Below are 20,524 nucleotides of genomic sequence, written 5' to 3'. Positions count from 1 at the left end.
CCTTTTTGACCCTATAAGTTGGGTGACCCAGGGCGGCCTCGGTCACTTCGGCACATCTTCCTTTCCCTGACCATTGACCGGACTATAGTTCAAACCTGAACATAGTGAGCTCCGACCGGACTGCGCTGCGCATATTTGATGAGACAGTAAACGGTTGCATTCACTATACTTGCTTTTATTGTATTGTTGGCTGATTGTATCCTGTGTCTGTTTTTCTTCCCCTAGTAGAGCTTGATTATTATATTCATTGTTAGACGATTGCATTACGTGTTATACCTGTTTTTCTTATTTCTGTAATCCCCTTTTGTCCATTAGGGACTAAATACATTATTTACGGAGTTCCTATCTCCGCTCCTTTATACTGTGGTCTCGTCTGTTATTCGCATATAGCGATAAAGGTATATTACGGACATTGTCCTTAAAGGTGTATTCGCAGATTAGAGACAAAGTACTGCGAAGGGATCTCTTATTAAGGTATTGGTTCTTTGGTGTATAATACACGATAAAGGTACGCTACGCTGCGCTACGTTTTGTTCGCACGTAGCTAGGTATAAGAGATACGCTGGTTACAGACATAGCACGTAACCTACGCTTTTCACTTATTGTTCTTGGTTATATTACATCAGCATTAACATTGGCGAAGCCATTCCTTACGCTGGTTCATATTGATGTACAGGCACCATTTTTCGTCGCCAGTAACGATTCGGTAAAGAAATCATTCCTTGTGTCCGTGAATTGAACGGTGACGAGCAAGCAAACCAGCGGACAAACATTGTGTTTGTCCTTTGCTTTAACTGTTCAATACAGTAGACTGTTGGCTTCCCAGCCTCTAGTTTCTGTAGTAATAATATGTATGTTGCCTTTCTTTCCTTCAAGGAATGTATCAAATACATTTGCATATTAATACAGAGGAGTCGGAGTCGAGGAGTCGGGGTCAACCGTATGAGGAGTCGGGGTCGGAGTCGGGCCATTTATCTACCGACTCCACAGCCCTGGCTCCACCCACTACAAACTTTACAATAACTTTTATTTATCATTGACTTTGGTTATCGCATATCTTCAGTATTACCTTTGTGCCACGATTCATCTCCTGTATTACAGTATCTTTATTAAAACTGGTTTTCTTTTATCCAATTGCATCACTCCCTTCTGTCGTTTATGCAAAAACCTTACATCAAGGCACCCAGCCTCCGTTACACTCCAGTTGGTGCCACTGCGAGTGTGACACTGGTCTGGCCAATCATAAGGATACCAGACACCACATATTGGAGGTTATTCTGGTTTGGGCGGCTGGGCAGTAAGCGTACGTTCCTGGGGTATTTTTTATCTGCGCATGCGTACCTTCCTCAATGCGCAGGCGCGACGACTCCACAACGCTCACGGACGGGTCTTTCCGTGCGAAAAAACCTGTCCGCAAGAGTACGGTCACTGTGGGCGGCATAGGGGCGTGTGGAGGGGAGCGGCCAAAATAATGAGGGAAACTGGGCATAAACATGGGCGTACACGGGGGTGTGCACAAAAAATGTACGCTGCTACTACTACCGCTCGATCGGAGAAAGCACCGTTCATTTCGGACACAAAACAGGCGGACGCCAACCGCCACCTCAGACCACCCCTACAGATACCGCATGAGAGCGGACGCCTGGGTCTGCTAATTAACGCTGATTACTACTCAAACACATACACCTGAATGTAATAAGCAATGCTGCAGTCTATTAAGTCCAAACCATTATTTCACTACCTGCAAGCCACACACAGCCCTCAAACACATTGGAAGCATATCTTTCTACACTTCTCTACATGTAAAAGTTGGTTTCATTTTAGTTAAGATTCTTTTTAAGACCTGCTTATATATGCCAAGGTAGTTATTTGGAAACCATTTACACACATTCAGAAAGTGTTTTTATATACTTTAAACGGCAGCACACTCAATCTACACAAGTCGACATGTGTCAACCTTTTCACTCTAATACAAACATATGTTTTGTATTTATGATACAAATACATAAACCACATCTAACACCTACAAAGGACTCTCACAATCGGTGACATACGCTGAGTTTTCCATTGAAAACAATAGAGACCCGTCCGTGCACGGTGGCGTACGCTCAGATAGCCGCAAGAAGTCGGTGGGAAGACGGACGAGAGACGTCTGTAAACGGTGGCGTACGCTCTGTTGTACGCCAGTTGTCGGAGTCTAAGGGGTGATCCGTCCGTGTACGTTGGCGTACGCTCAATTGTACGCCACTCCCCTTTGTCGGTGTTTGTGCCTGTACGTATGCGGCTGTTTTGTGGGTGGACTTTCGCTCAACGGCTGCGTACGGCAAACGTACGCTGATACGGAACGTACGTACGCATGGCCGCCTTAACCAGAATAGGGTTCCTAGATACAGATACCATCCCTAAACACTGGTCTGTCAGCTGGATAGAACCTGTAGTCCACCAGGTAGATTTGAAGGAATAGCAGGAACGAAGGCTGGCAGTTAGTTCACCAGGAGTGCAATCCTGTTAGATAGACCTCCATGTACTGCCTTTTGCTGGCTGGGATAAAACAGTTCACCAAGAGGATAGCACTGTTAACTGGAATTACAATGTTCTGCTGGTTGGGAGCAGTAGTTCACCAAGAAGATAGTGCAGTTATCACAATGTACTACTGACCACCAGGATCAGGAACAAAGGGAAATGGAAAGATTAGCTACATTTCTAGGGCATCTAACAGAGGCAAGGTGGATTGAGGCGAAATATCCAAAGGCAATAGAAGCCCTGCAAAAGAAACCCTGATAGGAGTTTACATGACCTGCCTCATGTGAGTTACGGTACGCTGATCAATTCCGAAGTCCCTAAAGAAACCTTTAGACATCCAAATACTAATATATCTAGTCTAGTGAGTCGGGGTACGCTTATGTAGTGGCCTTTATTCTTTTAAAAATTAAAGATACCTTGATACAGGTTTTTTGCATTCTAGAGGGTGTGAGGTATGCCATTTTGAGCTTTTTTTTTGTTTTAAATACAAAGCTACATATTGTTGTTCTTTTATTCTTCTTTCCTGAACAAACTGGAGCACATCATGAAAGGAATCAGATCAAGCTTGAATTTAAGATCACCACTTTTGGATGAAAATAAACCATTGTATGTTTGAAAACTCTCCAGTTCAGAGTGAGTTGTGAACGCCCACTTCTTCTAATCACATTGATCTAATTATTACACAAACAAACTTTGAACTAATCTCACATTCATTTTATTTTTGTTTATATGCACATTCATTAAGAAAAATGACCACTTGAATGTCTCTGATCACGGAACATTTTTTGAAAAGAAGGACTCTTGACACACAAAAAAAAAAGAAATCCACAAGGACTGTAACTGAGAGCACTGGATTGATATTCACTGTGATATATGCCCCATGAAAAGTCTCCTCCAATTCCCCCCTTTCAAAGTATAAGTGTTGGAAGGCTTTAGTCCGTGACCTGACACACTGCAATATTTTTTCTTTTTGGTTGAACAGTAATTGCCATGATTTTTCTGTAAGTTGAAGGGCCCACAATATTAGCAGCATTGTGTGTGTGTGTAGGGGGGTTATATAAGTTATAACATAAATACCACACAGAATTTGGAGATGAGGTAAGCAGGATATACCATAGGAAATGGTGGCAGATTATTGAGAATGCACAAACACTGCTCAATATTGGGATATTTTTGCTGATATCTCATGACAAGCAGAACGATCAGATAGTTGAAAACGAGTGTCTATGTACTTTTTCTGGATTTGTCCAAAATGTTCATGTCTACTGTATACACTTTGTCATACAACAGGCCAATCACAGGCTAGTTGAAAAATCAAGCCAATAATGCAAAGGTTCTCAAACTAGGTCCTCAGGACCCCAGTGCATGTTAGCAGGTATCCTCACAGAATCATATGTGAAATAATTAGTTCCACCTGTGGATCTTTTAAAATGTGTCAATGACTAATGAATGCACCTGTCGGGTGACCTGGAAAACCTGAACTGTATGGGGTCCTGAGGACCAAGTTTGAGAACCACTGCAATAATGGTATGCAAATTATCCAAAATGTGTGTTTTATTTGGAATAATAAATATTTAATAACGGGTGTATACATTTTCTATAATCGGAATTAGGTTTTCTCAAAAACAGTTGTTGGTAGCAATGTGAGGTGAAGCGGTACTTCTTCCACAAGCTACAGTATATGTATATAAATGACAGAGGTTCAGATGCATTTTGCATGCAATGAATCACACCACTCTGCAAACTTAACAGCATTCACTAACACTGTGGGGTAAATGTACTAAGATGGGAGTTCTATTTAGATTGGATTTGGCTATGGGTAACCAATCAGTATCTACTTATTTATTTAGCAACGTCTGCAAGATAATGGATATAATATGATTAGTTGCCCATAGTAACAGCACATCTGAAATAGTACTCCTCTCTTAGTAAATTTATCCCTGCATGCTTAAACAAAATCTTGGGGTAAGCGCTGTCCTCTGCAATGATCGGACTTCTGAGTTTGTGCACCAGAGTTCTATATGTGTATTGTATTGGGGTTAAAGACAAATAGGGAGGCCCTTCATCAATCATATAGCGCTATAAGTGAAAATTACTTTCCTGATAGTGTTTCTAAGTTTTTTGGTCTTGTTCTTTTAATGTTATCTGTAACAAGGAAACACAAACACCTTCCCCCTCGTGTAATACTGTTGTATCACAGGGATGTGTTGCTCAAGCCTCTAGGACTGTAGCAATATACAGATTTTTAAATATGCAAATGTGTTTTTCCGGGGCACCCCCCTTTCTGGGTACTCACACAGGATCTATGAGTGCAAGATCTTTTCCACTTTCCGCGTAGAGTATGGGACAATACAGATTTCCAATCTGATAGAATTAAAAGTGATCCTTTATTACAATTTGTTAAAAAAGTGCAGTTATATAGTGCAATATCTGTACTCATCTGTTAGGTTCAGAAAGTCCAACAGTCAAGGTGTGTGATCAGCTAAAAAACGGGGCCCCGTTTTCAGCGTTACTGCGGTCTTCCTTCCTTCCCACCAGATAAGGTCTAGGAAATTGCTGTGAGTTGAGTCCACCAACGCGTTTCGATCGTATCGTGATCTTTTTCAAGACCTTAGGGTGGGGAGGAGGGTGGAGCTACGAGGGAAATGTGGTATGGTCAGGGATTCGCAATTATTACAGGGCGGCATTGCACAGCGGAGGGTGAGGCTACAATGACCCAATCAACATAATTTGTTCCCACTGACCCCCCAGATGAGAGGGGGTCCTGGGAGACTGGAAGAAATGGGGGCACTTGTCCCCCTTTCTGGGGGCTGGACCTGATTTTAGGGAGCCTTCATTCCAGAAGGGTACAGAACCCTGATGTTGGGTCCTGGGTCCAATTGCCATAAACAAGTTTAATATTAATTTGAAATTGATTAGGTTTTAACATTATCGTTACTGTACTTGAAGCTACAGTGATTGAATGAAAAGTATGCAGTAGTGCAGAGATTTTTATTGTTGTTCTTTTTTTTCAGAAACCGGACCCAGGAAGTGATGAAACATGAAAATGCCCTATGCAAATAAAATGATTTTTCAACAAGCCATTCTTTCCGAGCGCATTAAGCATCTGTCACATGAATATTCAACGGTTACAGCTCATACGTTCTATAGCTTGAATAAAGAAAATGATCGTTAACACCAATTAATAGCGCGGTGTTCTGGTATGGGAGTCTGGGACAGCACCTAAAAAAATAAAATTATTATTATTATTATAATTTTATTTATAAGGCGCCACAAGTGTTTCGCAGCGCCGTACAAAGGAACAATACAGGGAGACAAAGCTTGGCATAACATTGAATAAATAACAAAAATACAGTACAAATAAAGAGTGCCAATGTCTCCCTAAACAATACATAAGGGATATTACATAAGATAAAAGTGTGTGCGGACCCTCAACCCCCTCCCCCCATCCCTATTATCTACAAATAAAGAGTGCCACAGATTAATACACATTACAGCTTAAATGTAAGTAGCGAGGACTCAATCAACGTACTACTAGGGGCTTGATGCCAATGATGGAGATGAGTATGCGGACAAAGATGGTCACTGAGTGTTGGAGTATAGGAGAGCTGTGAGTGAAATGTGAAGAGAAGTGGGCTTTGACAACAGGAGGGAAGAGGGCCCTACTCAGAGGAGCTTACAATCTAGTAGGAAGGGGAGACAGACCGATTACAAGAGGTGAAATAAATAATTAAATTATTTCCACACAAGAGAAGCTGGGGAGACACACGGTCCTGCTGTAATAGTCCGCATCTTTTTTTCTATCTTTTATAATAGCCTCAACTCAAAACAAACACCAAGGAAAGAAGCGATCTCATATTACTGTATTATGTGTAGATGTTAGTGGTCAGTGTGGGGTTTTCCGGAAATTACGATCTTGATTAAATGGATCTTCCCAGTGGAAGTGACGTCATTGTGAAAATGCTCTATCACCTCCCATTCTCTTGACGTCTGCAGTTCCACGTCTTCTTGTGTGTGTGTGTCCCGTGCCGGTGTGCGGCTTCCCCGAGGGGAAGGAGGAGGAGGGCCGGGGTCATGGCGGTGGTATCCGGTGCCGGTGGCGCTGGGCCAGTGCCGGTACCGAGTGTACGGGATGGAGCCCGGGTGGCGATGCTCTGCGTCCTCTGGTACTCGGTGAGCTCCGGTGGCAACGTTGTGAATAAGATCATCTTGAACGGCTTCCCTTACCCGGTGACTGTGTCCCTTTTCCACATTCTGGCCATCTGCTGCTTCCTGCCCCCAATGCTCCGGGCCTGGGGGGTCCCCCACACCCAGCTGCCCTCCCGCTATTACCGCTGGTACATTATCCCGCTGGCCTTCGGAAAGTATTTCGCCTCCGTGTCCGCGCACTTCAGTATTTGGAAGGTTCCCGTGTCTTATGCACATACAGGTGAGGGGCCTGCGGGCCGGGGAGTGGGGGACTGTGATGTAGGTCCTGCGTGCTGCAGAGGGGCGGATGCAGGCAGGTGCCTGTGATAGGGAGGTGTGACTGCGCGGCGGTGCATCAGCAATGTAAGGAATGCATGGGACTGAGGAGCTGAATGTCAGGAGGCTCTTGGCTGCTTCCCCAACCATATGCTGCACAGTGTACACATACTAGCACTGATAGTGGGGAATGCTACCAGTAGTCTAGAGTGTCAGCGATAAGGAAGGGACATGTTTGTTTAGTAGTATTTTGGAAGACAATTGTATTAATAAATATCTTCCTTTTTGTTGTGAGTAATGTTTAAGTTCAGAACATGGTTCAGCATAACTAAACTGCTTCAGAACATTAAAAGGTGTCCTCTTGCCATGCTTCGGTTCAAGGGTCTTGCTTCGCTAGCCACGCGTTACCAGTCCCAATAGATGTCCACATGGATAGTAAAACTGCTAGCCAAGGGGGTCCCATGTTCTGTACTTCAGCCAAAATGTAAATATATTTGAATATGTTACACAAGTATTAGGCTACATGGTCTATTCATGAAGCAGCGATGAGTGGAGAAGTTGCCCATGCAAACCAATCAGCTTTGAAGTAACATTTATCAAGTCCACTCTATATGAGATTGTATGTAGCAGCCGATTGGTTGCTGTGAGCAATTTCTCCACTTTTGCCGCTTCATGAATAGACACCCAGGCATCTAAATGTCACTTAGATTAGAATGGAGGAACTCCTATTTATCTCATAAAATGGTAAAGAAACCTGAGCTTGCAGTGTGTGTGTGGTAGGTTGGTTTTGTTCTCACATATATTTTGTTTTTAGTACCAGATATTCCTGAATGACTACTTGTAGGTGCCACAATGCTTTCATGTAGCCCAAACTGGCTTTAAACGACAGTTGGAGAATACGATTGTATTAAACAAAGTTTCTGCATTCTGTCTTTTTAAACCTCTTTTGCTTACCCAATCTTATACCCCAGCATTTCCTAAATGTTTTTGAGTCCCTGTACCCTAGAGTATCTGTGTTTGTTTGTTTTTCTTTAAGGCACCGCAAGGCTTTAAAGAAAAACACAGCATTGTTTCTTATTGAGAAGCTCAATGATTAAATTAAGTAAATCGTGTTTACTTATTCTCTGGTGCAGTTATGTGGTGGTGGTGGTGGTGGACAGTGTTGCACTACTTCATCCATATGTTTTATATTAGACAAAACCAAAGGTGGTTGTCAGTCACATTGATAAAAAATAATTTTATTTGGAACTGGTCATCCCTTATTACACCATTTGGGGACCATTGCTGTATTGCATTACATGTGTTTCTTTATACCTGCAGCAGTGTCCGTTCTCCATCTGATTGCTTATTCTTCCAAAATGATGCTTGGAACTCTATTTCCTATGTAGACTAGGGAACATGACTTGTAGGTACAACATATTCATGTATCAAGCTTAAATAAGTGATGGCCAGCAGGCCAATCAGTTCCTACTTGTCATTTTTCAAACCCAGCCTGTGACCAGGTATATGCACTATATTGTTTGTGCAGGAGCATAGGCAGTGAAAGTATAGATCGTTAACTATATTGTATAGTGTGTACGCACCTTTAGTCATAAATGTTAATGTAGAGCATGCTGATGGCATACAGGCACATTAAAGTAAAACTATTCTTGAAAAATACATATATCCTTAAATATATGACTTTTCCTGAAATTAACCACAAACATAAAGGATACTGGGTATTTTCATTCCTGGATCATGGCTTAATCTTAATGTCCCCCCAACCTGCTTTTTATGTTACAGTAAAGGCCACAATGCCAATATGGGTTGTGCTATTGTCAAGAATAATAATGAAGGAGAAACAGACCACCAAGGTGAGTGTAGCGGCAACACAATCTGTATCATTGCCATCATTTGATGTTTTACTTGTGTAACCTGCGTTCCATCTTTATACAGGTGTATGTGTCCCTGATTCCAATAATAGGAGGGGTCCTGCTGGCCACAGTCACAGAGATCTCCTTTGATATGTGGGGTCTGATCAGTGCTTTGGCTGCCACTCTTTGCTTTTCTCTGCAAAACATCTTCTCCAAGAAGGTCTGTATCCTATTAAGCATTGTCTTTTCTTTTTAAACCATAATTAAATGTAGCCTCTTGGTTCGGTAAAATCCAATGAATCTGCTCCACTCCAATGTAATGGACTTCATAATAATTGGGCAATCCCAGCAATACATAAGCTCCTGCAGAATATGAATTTTCATACAAATGTGCACTCTCTTCATCAGTCTATAGGGTGACTGTTCATTTTACCCCAGTGTTTTCTTAATTATATTGCTATATGTAATCCTGTAAGATTTTCACAATGCTGTACTGAGTTTATACGAAATAAGTCTTTTTTTTATTTTTATTTTTTGCTTTGGTCACAATCTGCGAGACATATTATTTACATGCACAGGTGTGTCCACATACATGCAAGGAGGCTAGATGTTATACAGACCTTCTTGTGGTGTGACTTGGTAGCACGGAGCATCTGTTTGTGCAACTTTTTCCATTGAAATGTGTCTTATTTGCACAATGATGCCAGAAGTATAGAAAGTATATCGGCGATAAGGAACATTCTTGTTCAGCAGTGTTTTGGAAAACAACTGTATTAATAAATAGCTGTCTTTGTTATGGGAAATGTTCTTTCAAGTCCAGAACATGGGACCCCCAAGAACTGGCATAACTGTACAGCTTTAGAACATCATTAAAGGATGCATGTTGTATGCAGAGCCGTAGCGCACAGAATATGGGCACACTGCATATAACTTTAATCAGCAGAGTCTGCTTGTGTGTCTTGAACACTTAATGATGCATTTTTGTCAAAAAGAAGCTAGATGTGTGCATATGACTTGTGAGCTTACTCACGGCAGGCAACACTCGCTGCATGGTGTATTGAAACAAGATTTATATAAGTGTTCTCTTTCTATAACAAGTGATCTCACAATGTGCAGGTTCTAAAGGATTCTCGGATACATCATCTGCGGTTACTCAACCTCCTAGGCTGTCACGCTGTCTTTTTCATGATCCCCACATGGGTTCTACTAGACCTTTCATCGTTTTTAGTGGAGAGTGATCTGGTAAGTTTGTTCTTTTGGGTATGGTGGGCATTGATAGAAAATGAATTTTGATTACGTACCATTTTTGTTTTAAAACGGCTGATGGTAAGTATCTTTAAATACAAAATCGATCAGTACAAATCAAGGTCTTTGTACCAAATGCGACAGTAAGTCTTTTAATCCCTTCAGCGAGGTATGCGGGCAGACGCACATATTTTATGACGTGTTAATTTTATCTTTGAGGAAAACCTATGATAATATCACCTGTTTTTCATATAAGCTCATTTAAATTAGAAGTGGACAAAAAAAGCAAAGCATGTAGGATCCTGTAGGTTAAATCTGGGAGCCAGCAAACTAGTTTATTCATGGTACCTGTATATTTATGGTTGGACTGGAACTTGTTTGGAGCAGCTGTGAATTGGTTGTTGGTCCTAGAGTTAAAAATATGCATCCTAAAATAGGGGGGGAGTCTGAGATGTCTCAGATATTTAGGCCAATGTACTATATTAAATGTTTGTATCTCATTTATACAACATATATTTATTGTTAATGTGTTCAGTAAATTGTCTGGTTTTTCATGTACCTTGTTTTGTAGTCATATTTAATTTTGCATTACTTTCCTCGTGTCCTCTTTCCTAGGCCTCTGTATCCCAATGGTCATGGACACTTCTTCTCCTAGTCATAAGCGGGACCTGTAACTTTGCTCAGAATCTCATTGCTTTCAGCATCTTGAATCTCATAAGCCCACTCAGTTATTCTGTGGCAAATGCCACCAAAAGGATCATGGTCATTACCGTTTCTCTCATCATGCTTCGTAATCCTGTGACTGGCACAAATGTTCTTGGAATGTTGACTGCAATTCTTGGGGTCTTTCTTTACAACAAGGTGAGTGCTTCTGTCTCATACAGTACAGATGTGCCAACATAGACCTTTTTAGTGAGACATTGTCTTTGCCACTTAACTGCACCATAACGCTAATCCTAAATACCTAATATATCCTAAGAAAAATGTGCACAATCGCGGGTAAGAAGGCATAACCCCATCCAATATGCGTGACCTGTGCTATGCATAGTTATGCTTAATCAATGGCTATATAGTATTTCTTTTGCTACAGCTATGCTATACCTAAGCACCTTGTACACTGTTGACTAAGTGCTGAATGATACAGGATTTTTTCCCCCCTAAAGTCTCCTACTGCAGCATTAGCATATCAGTTGCACATTATTTAACATCGGCTTCCCTGCATCTATGCCGGGGCTGGGCAATTGCGGCCCTCCAAATGTTAAGGAACTACGCATCCCAGCATGCCTTGCATCAGTTTCAGCATGGCCACATAGCAAAACTAATGCAAAGCATCCTGGGATGTGTAGTTCCTCAACATCTGGAGGGCCGCAATTGCCCAGCCCTGATCTATGCAATACCACACAACTAAGAAACTGGCCTTTAGTACACTATTTGCAAACTCAGACCTGAAAAAGGGTATATGCATGAGGATCCATCCATATCAACTAAGAGCTAGTGATGAAGTCTTGAGAACAGCCTTTAAAGGAATTGGTACTTCTCGCACCTATAACATTTTAAGTACAATTAAGATCCAGTATTATAGACCTTAATTTTAATTTAATTTAAAGACATCTTGGAGCTAGACTTATTCTGACTATCTTTCCTACCCTGTTCCTGAGACAGGCACTTTCAGATAAGGTTTTTATGATTCATTCTTTATGAAACAAGATGTGAAGAGAAGTCCCCACCCAAAATCATTCATGCCTAACATGTTTAGGTTAGAGCACTACAAAATAATTGTAGTAGGATGAATGGGAAGGTCATTAAGTTTCCAGCTGCTTTTCTAGGAGGTAATATTTATAAACTAATCTCAACAAGAATGTTTTACCAATAGGGGTCCAATGGCGCTATAACTAACTTGGAGTTAATTTCAAACCATTTTCATCAACGCAAGTTAGTTATTCGCTGTTAGACCCCTAATGGTGTTATTATCTTGTTGACAGATTTCTGTTGCTGGAAATAAAACTGAATCTTCTCCCCCCCCCCCCCAAATGTACTCTTCACACTACAGTAGTGTTGGTGAAGTATCAAACTGCATTATTCCTGAGTGTGTGGTAATTCTATATATTTGCAGGCCAAGTATGATGCTAACCAAGAAGCAAAGAAGCAGTTACTCCCTCTCGCGTCAGGAGAAATCCAGAGTTTGGACCACCATCGTGAACTTCCAGAAAAGCTTCAAAATGGCATTACCGCTTTTACTCCTGGAAGGGATTACCAGTATGGTCGGACCAATGTACTGACTGATCACTTTCAGTATAGTCGGCAGAGTCATCCCAATGCACACAACAGATATGATGTCTGAAACCTCCATATCCATCTATTTATATCTATTGAGCATTCCCAACTTCCCTTCCTGTGTGGCATCACTTTATCCAAAAAGAGGCCAGATCTCTGCAACTCTCCAATCTGCCTCTACTTTTATTGATATGAAGTAGCGGGGCTGCTTATTCATGAGAAGTGGAGGAGCTACAGGATTGAAATAATCTGAGGCATGGTCAAGTCTTTGTTTTTTGCAGTGGGTCACATATGTTTCTTTAAGACATTAATGTTGGATTGCAAATTCTAATCTATCCTGACTTTCTGAGGATCATCTAGAAGCAGCCATTTTTTTTATTTTTTTTTTTACACATCAAATGTATAAACAGACTAAAAGCCAAATAGTGGCTCATTTTTGTATTTTAAAAATGTACACAGTGGTTGTGAGTAGCCTTACATATTTCTGTCTGACTTAGGGTTTAGATAGACTGAAGCATTTTAATTCATGTTCAGATGTGGAGTTGATGGTCTACTCTACTGATGTATTTGTAACTGTGAAGGGAACCCATAGCAAACAATTGGATTCAAAGTACTATTAACCTAGTAGACTTTGTACAGTTAAAGAGAACTAATTGGTCTGGATTAGAACACTTTTTGCAGTTACATGTACACACTTACTTTTTTGTACATAGAAACCAGCACAAGTGTCCCTTGAAATAAGACATAAAGGTCTAATGTGATAAAAAAAAATAGCACAACAGAGATGTGACCCTTATTGACTAATAAAGCGTTGGCTTTGATTGGTCTAGGGCAGTGGTCAGGGAACTCGGTCCTCATTACCCCACACAGTGCATGTTTTGCTGGTAACCCAGCAGGTGCACAGGTGTACTAATTACTCAGACACATATTATAAGGTCCGCAGGTGGAGTTAATTATTTCACTCGTGATTCTTTGAGGAGACCTGCAAAACATGCACTGCGTGGGGTAATGAGGACCGAGTTCCCTGACCACTGGTCTAGGGCAAGATAAACTATGAAAGCAAACTTCTGATGGTTGTATATAACAGTACAGATGTGCTGTTTGTGTTTTACTATAGAAACTGCATGTGGTGTTTGCACACTGAACAACACCCTGGATTTTTTCAAATATTATGTAATGGGGTCCGTATGCTGGAGATGGACTGCCCATTTTCCGTTCTGCTTACAACGGGGCAACCCAACATGTTGAAAATCCTCGATTTGTCAATCAAAAAATGATGGGGAATTGATCACTGTCTGGGAATTGCATCTCTGATGTATAGCCTCCCTACTGCTTGGATAAGATTTTTATGCATGCAGAGGCAAATGGCCATTACATAATGGTGAACTGGATATTGGTGTAATGCTTGTGCACATAGCTGAAGAACCCTGCCTTTAGCTAAGCTTAGGCAGCATTTGTTTACAGACTGTTCTGAATCTAAATAGTTAAACAGACATTAGAGGGGAACTGTTACATGTATAACTAAAGATAAGCTGATGTTGGCCATAGCAACCAATCAGACCTTTGCTTTCATGCTCTGAAATGCCTTCAGAAATTTACAGAATAAATTTTTGCTAAATACATATTTATCTTTAGGGATTACTGTTAATGATTGGTCCACTATAAACAGAATGGCAACTTTGGCTGTAGTATGAAATGCCTTTCCCCTGCTTTAAAGTATTACTGCTTTACAAAGTCCCAAAAGTAAAGGCCTCCTATAAATGTGTTTCCTTTACCTATGCAGCTTCTGTGACATTATAGCATTCTCATTAGATTCAGTAGACACAAGCCAACATTTCCATGTCCCTTTGCTTGCACACGGAAAGTCAGAATGATGCTCCTGTGAGCTTATTTTTAAGAGCTGCCTTGTTGATTAGGATTTCGCCTAATGTTAAACACCTGTGTTAGAGCTTCTGTGCCCATGGGGTGTGTGTGTGTGTGTGTGGGGGGGGGGGGGGGGGGGGTGTAAGTGGACAACAAAGTAGGGATGGCTATGGCTACTTTTACTATGCTGCTAGACAAATTATGCCTGTTTACATTGGTTGTCATATGTTGGTATATTTTGCCTGGTGTGTGGTCAATAGTTCGACCACTATTGGTTGTCAGGTAATAGGATGACCTGGTCAAAAATTTGATTGGAAAAAGGTTGACATAATTTTTTCATGAGATGGATTTTTATAGACATAGCTATATATAGAATTATTATTATTTTTTAAACTGGCTTGATCATTCTTTACCAGCCCAGTGGGTATAGAGCAGGGATGAGGAACCTTCGGCCCTCCAGCTGTTGTTGAACTACACATCCCAGAATGCTTTTCTACAGTTCTAGCATGGCCAAATAGCAAAACTGTAGCAGTGCATGCTGGGATATGGAGTTCAGCAACAGCTGAAGGGCCAAAGGTTCCCCATCCCTGGTATAGAGGGAGGCTAAAATAGTGGGTTATTGAATTTTAGATCTACAATGTCTAGCTCTACAGTCATATGGTCAACATTAGTTTTTCATGATTTTTTTTTGGTGTCTGATACATGGACACTGTCTAAGTGTACTGCGTCGCCTCGCATGGCTTGCCACGCTTCGAGCTTGCAAACTACTCTATTCTCCCACCACTCCATAGTGGATGGTAGGACATGAAATACTGCCTGTCTGCTCAAAATTTTGTAAAAAAAAAAAAATGCAGGTTGACCTTTGGACACTGTCGACCAATGAGTCTGGACACTTGTGTGCTGATCAGAATGAGGCACTGTGCCCAAAGCATGGTGAGCGCAGCTGTACACTAATATGGTGTAAATGTCAATAGACGCCCCATAAAATTTGAAAAACTCATTCCACCTTTTACATGTCGACCTTTTTCATGAGTTGAATATTGCTTGTTGACCCAACGATCTACACCCGTTTTGCTTCAGTAACCGTTTAGCATATGATATAAAAAAAAATGTCAAAGTGACTCATAACACCCAACTGGGTCAGTACTTGGTTTAAGAACTGACAATGATTAAACCTGACAGGTAGTGCTGGTCTGACGCAAAACTTGCTGAGCCACTGGTATCCTACCCCCCTTCCCCCCTCAAATGCAGGGATCTATTGAGAAAGTTCTATACTACAAATTCCTGTCCTTTCAAGTGTTAACATCATGCTGACATTTGTGCTTCCTCTGAAAGTTTGCCATCTTTGCTTTGTTGTATTGTAGGAACCATGGGCATCCTATTAAAGTAACCTTTCTATTCCCTCCCCCCCCATGCCAATGACCTCACCCCATATCCCCACTGCTGCAAATCAGGAAAGTGGGAACGCTTTTCAGAGACAACAAAGTATTATCAATTTGTTAAGCACGGAACCATTCTTATTTTTGTACTTGAAAGGAATTTTTATCCCTGAAACATCTTATTTTAACAATAAGTAGCTTAATTGTGTGTAATAGCGCAAGAGATTGGAACAAGTCTAATTCAGGTGAGTGTGATTTTTGCACAGAATACTAGGGCTGTCAAACAGGTGGGACTTTTAGGCTAACATGTAGTTATGTAACTGTTCGTACAGGTTTAGGACAACCAGATAGTTATTTGATACCACATTTTGATTGACTAATGTGGAGGATGAATGTACAGTACTTTAGGGGTTGTGAAAATGTTACATATTTGGGTGGTTTTAAATTAAAGGCATTAAAGTGGTCAGAATAATTCACCCTCCCCCTTTGGTACATTAAAAGTTGAACAAAGTCTTCAATGTTTGTAAAATTGGCTAAATTGCCACAGAAATTGATCATGTTAGCAGTATTTAAGGGGAAAAAAACAACAATACAATTCTGTACCCCTACCTTCTCATACTGCACTTCGTTAAGCTAGCTCCTGCATTTATAGATCCAGGCCAACTCTGACACAGTTCGCACTGCTGGAGCAATCCCATTTATATTGCACCCATTTTGCAGTCTCTCTTCTGCTGGGGCTTGGAGATGACCATCTTTACGCACCAGTGATTGATCTGGCTCTATAGGCTTGTAACACGTGTTTACACGGATTCAGTATGAAATCCCGGCGTTCAAAATCCCGACCGCCGAAATCCCGACAAGGGGGGGGGACGTGGATCACCCCCCCCTTGCGGGCTCGCTGCGCTCGCCACGCAGCGGGCCCGGTGCCTCGCTACACTCGGCACGCTAATTTATTCTCCCTCCAGGGGTGTCGTGGACACCCACGGAGGGAGAAAGTGTTGGGATTCCGGCATTGGGATTTTAACTGCATCCCGTTTACACTGCAATGTTGGCAAGGGTGAATTCCTGGGTAACTGAACCCAGGTATTTTTTTTTTTTTTTTCTAGGAGTCTTTTCCTTTTGAGCCATGACCTGGATAGACTTAGCAGGGGTTTTAGTCATATTACACCTTGAAACTCAGCAGTTAACAAAATAATGCTGTGTTTTGTTTTTTTTGTCAAATCCCGCAAGGATTATTAGCTGTTGCAGTTTGTATATTCGGAAAATATAGGATGTTCGGAAAGCTGTATTTTTAACTATTTTCAAAATCCCTTTCCTATTCTGTATTAAGTTATGTATACACTGACAAGAAAATGTTGCAAATGTCAAAGCAAAATGTGGAACTACTACTTCACATCTCATTGCATTTAAAGTGTATCCCACTGAGAAGACAACTTTATATTTTCAACTGCATTAGAGTCTTTGAAATGAAACGTGTCATTTAGATAAAGAACATGTACTGTCCTGTTTTGAACGATGACTTATCTATACTCAAATGCATCTGTAAAGGATTTTTTAAATTTAGTGTGTATGTCACACTTATAGAATACATAAAATTCATACGGTACTTGTGTAGTTTCACAGCGCCAGTATGGCGCCATGCATCTGAGTCCCCTTGCGGGCTCGGTGGCTCGCTATGCTCGCCACGCTATTTAAAATCAACTCCATGCCAACATGGATAGTGGGGGTATGAACTATCCATGTTGGCATGGAGTTAAGTTACTTTTTTTGACATATTTTGTGGCGAGCGTAGAACCCGGAAGTAGCACGGCGCCATGCTAGCGCCGTGAAGCTACACAAGTACCATTCATACTTCAAGTTTTTTTTTTTAAGTTATCTGTCCCAGATGTCTGAGAAATCTGCAATTCGTAAAGATTGCCTCTGTGTGAATTGAAATCAGTGTAGATTTTTTTTTTTCACCCTTTTGATTGGCTGTTTGAAGATAACTGGTTACCAACAAGGAAGTACTTGTACACATATGTAATTTGTGGTTACAAATAGGTTACAGCAACAGTCTATCCTTGCTATCTTCTCTAAATGAAACTGATGCAATGTTGCTTTGGGCTTTTTTTTTTTTCTTTACTAAAGCAATACAATGTGTGTATGGGGACTAGAAGGAATATACATTCATATGCACGCCATTTTATAAGAGATTAGTCTCATTTATTATTATTATTTTTTTTTTTTTCAGTTTATTTTGAAAAAGTATTTGGCCCAATAATTTCATATTCAACTCATTCCAAATTAATGATTGATTGTACAGGAAGCAAATACCCTATGCAGTTTTTTTTATTTCTGGTGTATGGTCGTGGGATGACAGGTCATTCTGACAGTGAATATATTGTACTCCAGATCTATATCAAGTCTTCATACATATTGGTTATCTATACAGTATAGCTCTCAACTTAGTGTTGGAAGATAACTTCAACTAAGGCTGGCATTTGGTTAGCCCTGAAGAAACAAAAAAAAACCTGTCTCTTTGAGGCTGATTCAGACCTGTTCGCACCCTCGGCCCCTCTTCTGATGGTGCTGATCTGCACATGAGTATAGTCTTTAATGTGCAGGCCATGGCCTGAGTGACGGGCAGGTGATGTTCCAGGGTGGAGCCCTGGCATTTCAAAGGTTGGATGGGATTATCGGGACGCAGGCATTTCCCTGCCTGCTTGGGGCAGGTGCTTTATGTTGTCAGTTGCACTGAATTCACATCACTAAAATCCGCCCCCAAGTGACGCGCTGGACAGATGAGACATCCTTCAATAGTAAGTAACCATGAAAGTATTTCTCTTCTGTGCAGGCGCTAGCGAACGGTTGTGTACATGTACACATCGGCTCGAATGGGGTATTGACCTGCTCACTGGGCTCCGAACACACGCAACCCAGTAAGCTGGTCTGAATATTTATATATCTATCTAAATATTTATATATTTGACCAAAAAACACATGTTCAGTAAAACCAGGGTGGTTTCGCTAGAAACGGACACGTTTTCTTTGGAAAACGAGTCTGCTTTTGGGGTTTTTGCTTTGTCTGCCGGAGGCAAGTAAAACAAAATACCAGATAAGCTGCGGCTTGCAGTGGCTGATCTGGGCTAACTGAATAGCCCACCTGACAAAATAATCGGGGTTAGTACCGGTGAATATGTGAAACCAAGTATCAGAAAACAACTCTAATCAGAATTATGTGTGTAAGTCTACAAAATAAATGTAACTGAAATATTTAAATAAGATGAAATGCTTTTTATCAAGACCATTTTCTCTTTAATTTAATTAGCCCATTAATTGCTAAATTATGGTTCTCATCACGTATACTGACTGATATGTGCATGCCGCACTAGGCCCATCACTACTTAAAGCCCCCCCCCGCCCCCCCCCCCCCAAGCCTTATCCAGACTAAGTAAAACACTGGCTTTATATGTAGAATGATGCTATTTATTGGCAGATTGTGTGTAATGTGTATATATATAGAAAATAAAATGCGCTACCGTGTATGTACATATGATCATGAAATGTGTCTTATACAAAAATGAAGCTTTTTAGTGAACATTTGATGTGTTTGCAATATTTTCCATTTCTAACTGTATAAAGAATTTTTTTTATTTTACTTTGGGTTAAAGGGGTCAGAATTTTTTTTTTTTTTTTGGTACTGTGAATTGTCTTCATTTGCCTGTTTTATTGTTTGTGTCCTAACAAAAGAAACCGGAATAAAAAAAGGTTGCTTATTTATTATGGTTATAAAGCCCTTTTCTTTCCTTAAATTGTTCTTGCATTGCGCCTGGATTAGGATATGCTTATATGCATGTTTACATTCCTTTTGTTACTTGTATGTAGTACTGATGTTTGTTGCAAGCATTTAAGGTGCATCACATATGTAAGTATACTAGCACTAATACTGCCTTTTCCAGTCATTTTGGAACATGATCTTCTACTTTTTGTACTTTTAAGCTGCACCCACACAATTATTATTTTGAGAGTTCTTAAATCCACTATTGGACATTGTAGATGAAAAATAATAGGATTTCTAGCTCAAGATGGGCAATGGACATGAGTAAGATGTGCATGTGAAGAACTAATCTAAAAAGTAAATTTGGGGCTAATAATGTTTTTGCACAATCAATATATCGGGGCCATGGACTGTGCTGAAATGTGAACTTTCTTCAAAAGAAATTTTGTTTTCCCTGCAATAGATTATAGGAAATCTCAAGAAGGTGTGCACACTCGCCATTCCTAAGAATGTGGCGCAAACAGCACCCACTTCCCAGGATGGGATGCAGTGGCCTGTGACCACACACTCTAGTAAATACAAACACATGGGGGCCCAGCACTCACTACAACAAACTGACTCACCTTAACATTCAAATAATCAATTAAGTTCATGAATCGATCAATGCATTTAAACCTGCAGCCCATCGCCAAGGGACCCCATTTCACTGCAAGTCCTACACTAACAACTGGTTTTCATGGGAACCTGGCAACTGCTTGCACATCATAGCTAAAATGAACATGTGTTTTTTTTCCCTGGGTTAAAGCTCAACTGCCAAGTACCTTATGGCTTTTAAAGGTGAGACAATCCCAAACACAGCACCTGAATTCGTATTAAAGGGGCAGCTGTCACAGGTTTCAAGTAAATGAGCTTATCTAGGGTGCATGAGAAAGCTATGATCGTAGATTTTTCATGCACCCTAGATAAGCTCATTTACCTGAAACCAGTGACAGCTGCCCCTTTAATACTAATTCAGGTGCTGTGTTTGGGATTGTCTCACCTTTAAAAGCCTTAAGGTACTTGGCAGTTGAGCTTTAACCCAGGAAAAAAAACACATGTTCATTTTAGCTATGATGTTTGCACTGCTTAGCAGAAACTAATGTATAAAACGGGGGCCTGTCTTGTAA

At 40.8% G+C, this 20,524-nt stretch overlaps 1 protein-coding gene across 1 annotated transcript; it reads left to right on the top strand.

Annotated features, from left to right (window-relative positions):
* Positions 1 to 6,484: 6,484 nt before the first annotated feature.
* On the top strand, positions 6,485 to 19,358 carry SLC35E1 (solute carrier family 35 member E1). Its single transcript, XM_083180712.1, has 6 exons — positions 6,485 to 6,952; positions 8,770 to 8,840; positions 8,923 to 9,060; positions 9,957 to 10,082; positions 10,701 to 10,946; positions 12,199 to 19,358. The coding sequence occupies exons 1-6, from the start codon at positions 6,598 to 6,600 to the stop codon at positions 12,424 to 12,426; spliced, it is 1,164 nt and encodes a 387-aa protein (XP_083036838.1). The 5' UTR covers positions 6,485 to 6,597; the 3' UTR covers positions 12,427 to 19,358.
* Positions 19,359 to 20,524: the final 1,166 nt, after the last annotated feature.

This window comes from Crinia signifera, chromosome 1 (genome assembly GCF_055691185.1).
Source record: "Crinia signifera chromosome 1, ASM5569118v1, whole genome shotgun sequence".
Lineage (NCBI taxonomy): Eukaryota > Metazoa > Chordata > Amphibia > Anura > Myobatrachidae > Crinia > Crinia signifera.
Note: the sequence above shows the minus strand (reverse complement) of the source record. Positions and strands in the feature narration are given on the sequence as shown.